This window comes from Coregonus clupeaformis, chromosome 15 (assembly GCF_020615455.1).
Source record: "Coregonus clupeaformis isolate EN_2021a chromosome 15, ASM2061545v1, whole genome shotgun sequence".
In the NCBI taxonomy this organism is placed as follows: domain Eukaryota; kingdom Metazoa; phylum Chordata; class Actinopteri; order Salmoniformes; family Salmonidae; genus Coregonus; species Coregonus clupeaformis.
In genome coordinates this window covers 23,098,948-23,103,947 of record NC_059206.1, presented here as the reverse complement: position 1 = coordinate 23,103,947, position 5,000 = coordinate 23,098,948, and the positions used below count along the sequence as shown (strand labels likewise).

At 39.8% G+C, this 5,000-nt stretch overlaps 1 protein-coding gene across 1 annotated transcript in view; it reads right to left on the bottom strand.

Annotated features, from left to right (window-relative positions):
* The window catches only part of LOC123492628 (transmembrane channel-like protein 3), a 14,737-nt gene extending 10,058 nt beyond the window's left edge, over positions 1-4,679 (bottom strand). Inside the window, exons 1-3 of the mRNA XM_045225356.1 lie at positions 4,542-4,679; positions 2,877-2,996; positions 2,397-2,464 (exon numbers count right to left, since the gene is read on the bottom strand). Coding sequence (XP_045081291.1) covers positions 2,397-2,464; positions 2,877-2,996; positions 4,542-4,679 — 326 coding nt within the window. The remainder of the gene's footprint in view (positions 1-2,396; positions 2,465-2,876; positions 2,997-4,541) is intronic.
* Between the last annotated feature and the right edge of the window lie 321 nt (positions 4,680-5,000).

Sequence of the window (5,000 nt, the reverse complement as noted above, 5' to 3'; positions counted from 1 at the left end):
CAGTAACCGAAAGGTCACTGATTCGAATCCCCGAGCCGACTTGGTGAAAAAACTGTTGATGTGCCCTTGAGAAAGACACTTGACCCTAATTGCTCCTGTAAGTCGCTCTGGATAAGAGCGTCTGCTAAATGACTAAAATGTAAAATGAAAGGTTGAGTGGAACTCCTGTCCTATAAAACTAAAGAATAGAAGAAGTGACATATACAGTAGAATGTGACATATACAGTAGAATGTGACATATACAGTAGAATGTGACAAATACAGTAGCATGTGACATATACAGTAGAATGTGACATATACAGTAGAATGTGACATATACAGTAGAATGTGACATATACAGTAGAATGTGACATATACAGTAGAATGTGACATATACAGCAGAATGTGACATATACAGTAGAATGTGACAAATACAGTAGAATGTGACATATACAGTAGAATGTGACAAATACAGTAGAATGTGACATATATAGCAGAATGTGACATATACAGTAGAATGTGACATATTTTTTATTTTTTTATTTTTTACCTTTATTTAACCAGGTAAGCCAGTTGAGAACAAGTTCTCATTTACAACTGCGATCTGGCCAAGATAAAGCAAAGCAGTGCGATAAAAACAACAACACAGAGTTATATATGGGGTAAAACAAAACATAAAGTCTAAAATACAACAGAAAATATATATATACAGTGTGTGCAAATGTAGCAAGTTATGGAGGTAAGGTAATAAATAGGCTATAGTGCAAAATAATTACAATTAGTATTAACACTGGAATGCTAGATGTGCAAGAGATGATGTGCAAATAGAGATACTGGGGTGCAAATGAGCAAAATAAATAACAATATAGGGATGAGGTAGTTGGGTGGGCTAATTTCAGATGGGCTGTGTACAGGTGCAGTGATCGGTGGTGCTCCTGATAACTGATGCTTAAAAGTTAGTGAGGGAGATAAGAGTCTCCAGCTTCAGAGATTTTTGCAATTCGTTCCAGTCATTGGCAGCAGAGAACTGGAAGGAATGGCGGCCAAAGGATGTGTTGGTGTCGTATCGAGTAAATGCTGGCAATTATTGCTGATGAACAAAGGAGTCCGCTCATACTGAACCTGGATCATAAGATTTATTCATATCACAAGCTTACAGCATGAGTTACAGACCCGCAGTGTCTGGAGAAGCACCGTCCCAAATTAATCTGAATGCTTCTGCCCGCTCTTTGTCTAGCCCATACTTATAAACAATGGCAATAAATGGGTTGCTCCCTTTTTCGTCCAATCACCTATCCCCCCTGGGGCGTCACCCTACAACTGCTACATTTGAACTAAGATAAACAACATTCCATAATCCTAATACACTACATTGGCTTTGGGGATGACCAGTGAGATATACCTGCTGGAGCGCATACTACGGGTGGGTGTTGCTAAGGTGACCAATGAGCTAAGATACGGTTTGGAGGTTTGTTAACACAGTGTCCAATGAAGGGCCAGATGTATACAAAATGGTGTCGTCTGCGTAGAATGTGACATATACAGTAGAATGTGACAAATTCAGCAGAATGTGACATATACAGTAGAATGTGACATATACAGTACAATGTGACATATACAGCAGAATGTGACAAATACAGCAGGATGTGACAAATACAGCAGGATGTGACATATACAGCAGAATGTGACATATACAGTAGAATGTGACAAATACAGCAGAATGTGACATATACAGCAGAATGTGACAAATACAGTAGAATGTGACATATACAGTAGAATGTGACATATACAGTACAATGTGACATATACAGCAGAATGTGACATATACAGTAGAATGTGACAAATACAGCAGAATGTGACATATACAGTAGAATGTGACATATACAGTAGAATGTGACTGTCACGCCCTGACATTAAGATCTCTAGTTGAGTTGGTCAGGGTGTGAAATCTAATTGATATATTTCGATGTTGGCCGGGTGTGGTTCCCAATCAGAGGCAGCTGTCGGTCGTTGTCTCTGATTGGGGATCATACTTAGGCAGCCATGTTGCCTACCTTAGTTGTGGGATCTTGTTTCTGTTTAGCCTGTTTGATGTTTAGCCTCTTGAACTTCACGTTCTGTTGGATTTTGTTATTTTGTCGGTGTTTATTAAAATAAACGACTATGTACGCATACCACGCTGCACCTTGGTCCGATCCTTTACACAACGAACGTGACAGTGACATATACAGTAGAATGTGACATATACAGTAGAATGTGACATATACAGCAGGATGTGACAAATACAGCAGGATGTGACATATACAGCAGGATGTGACATATACAGTAGAATGTGACAAATACAGTAGAATGTGACAAATACAGTAGAATGTGACATATACAGTAGAATGTGACATATACAGTAGAATGTGACATACCAGATCATTCCTTGGTTATATATCAGGTGGAGTACATTCTCAGCTATCTTGAATTCCCCATACTCAGGCTGCCAGGTGGGAAGCATAAAGGAGTGACATTAATAAAACCTTTAATTACTTAATAAAATATTTTGATGACGTTGTCAAATCTATTAAAATAAAGTTGACTGGTGATAAATGCAACAGCTTGGGACTGCCGTGATGGCATCCAATTGTGACTTGCAAACTGTTGTGCACTTATCAGACATCAACTGTAATCAGACGATAAGTAACAATTACCCTTGGGTTCAAACAGTAGTTGTTTTCTTTCAAACACTTTAAGCTTGCCTGGAGTGCCATATGGTCAGTATTTGCACTTTTGGGATTATTCAATTGCACCAGGCAAGCTCAGTGAAGCACAGCTAGACTATTTGAAAGTAAACAAATACTTTTTTCGAACCCAGGTCGGCCAGAATGGAGGTTGAGTACGTACAAACTTGCTTTCAGGTCCCAGCAGCAGCAGTCACTCAGGTACCTGACCACCAGCCCTCTGATGAAGTCTATCAACAGGATACTGGCAACCGTGAAGATCATATCGATGATAGACAGCTTCAACATCTCCTACAATAAAACACATATAAACGTATGAGCATAATGAAATGTACTGTTATAGTACTGTCTGGTAACTATCTGTTATTGTGTCGCCTTGAAGGTAATTCTGGTCATTCTGTAGCATGACACTAGCTACTAACCTACTAGCGCTGATGTCACTGTCAGCTTTATTGAGGAAAGTTTTACTTGCGGTGACTGTGGTATGTGGTTGTCTTACCTACCTTCATTGAATGTAAGTCGCTCTGGATAAGAGCACCTGCTAAATGACCAAAATGTATATGTCTTGCAGAAAAACTCATAACATCTGTCTGAACTGTACCATAACAAATTGGAAATGGATCATCAAGCTATACTTATCAGACCTTGGTTCTTGCACTTTTTGGGACTTTACTATTGGTTCAAAGCTCGATCAAGCACAGCTTAAGCATTTGAAAATATAAAAATATAATTTGAACCCAGGTCTGCTAATTATATGATGTCATTTTCTTGTTGAGAATATCCACTCCTAAGCACGACACACGATATACCCTCCTATTGATCTGCACCAAGAACAAGTCATTTGTTTTGCATCCTTGGCCTAGTGACAGCTTCATTACCTGAATGTCTGCCTGGGTACGTTTCAATCCATACTCAATCTATAGTTTACGGGGAAACAATTGCCACAGGACAAGGCATTTTCATTTTTCTTGTCGGGCATAATGCCTTTAAGAGGTATTAAGGGTAACGGTCTGAGGGATGAGGCTGTTGATGATTAGGTCTGTGTACTAGTTATCGGTGCTTACCGTAATAATAATAATAATAATAATAATAATAATAATAATAATAAGCCATTTAGCAGACGCTTTTATCCAAAGCGACTTACAGTCATGTGTGCATACATTTGTACGTATGGGTGGTCCCGGGATCGAACCCACTACCCGGCTTACAAGCGCCATGCTCTACCAATTGAGCCACAGAGGACCACCCATACGTACACACGGAGTACTTAAGCTTACCTGGTTGAACTACTCCAGTGTTATGTTTCATAATAGATTACTGTGACAGTAATAATACACATGTCTTTGTACAATAGATAAAGATCTATTCTAGGGGACTTTTATTTTGAAGACTCCTTGTGGAATGATGCTGAATGCATGTGTTATGGATGTTGTTATAAATGATAAATAAAGGTGTTATGAATGATACGACAGCACTCATAAAGGATTTCATAAAAATGTAAAGTAAAGTGTCAGGTTAATAATGGAGTGTCCCTGTATGAGTCCTACTCTGGCCTATACAAAAGGTATCTGCCTTCATGGAACAGTTGTTCCTACACTTCCCCTGTAAAGGGTTGCTCATTCAACATTAAAATATGAATGAATGAACAAATGGACAGATTAACAAATGAACGAATGAAGAAATGAATGAATGGACAAATAAATGAAGGAACGAATGAGCGAATGACAAGTAAAGGAATGAACGCACCTGTCCCACGTAGGTCTCCAGCACTCGTCCTGTTTCTTCTGCTTGTTCTGCTCAAACAACCCAGTGTGGTTACATGGTTGCCATGGTGACCTTGCTGGTGCTGATGCCTGTGTTGACGTCCAGCACCATGGCGATGGTCGCTATGGTGCTGTTGCGTTGTTCCAAGACGGAGATGTCCGATACGAGGGTGGAGAGGCTCTCCTCCCCCGACTGGGAGATGGTCGCCATGAACGCGGTGGAGTCAGACCAGTTCCCCGACACCACAGAGACCGCCGCCTGAAAATAATCCATCAAAACCAGTTAGTGATCAAACAACCAATTAACCAATCAACTGAGTAACCAATTAACCAATCCATGAATCAATCAACCAGTCAGTCCGTCTGTCCGTCCATCCCTCCAGTCAATCAGAGCTTTACAAAATTCATGAAATGTTCTCAATTTCATTCCTTTGTTTTCTAAACCTTCCCCACATTGACAGATCGAGATCGTGTTACAGCACAGTAGCATTGACATTAACATCAGCATTAACAGTAACATTTCTTGAGTGGG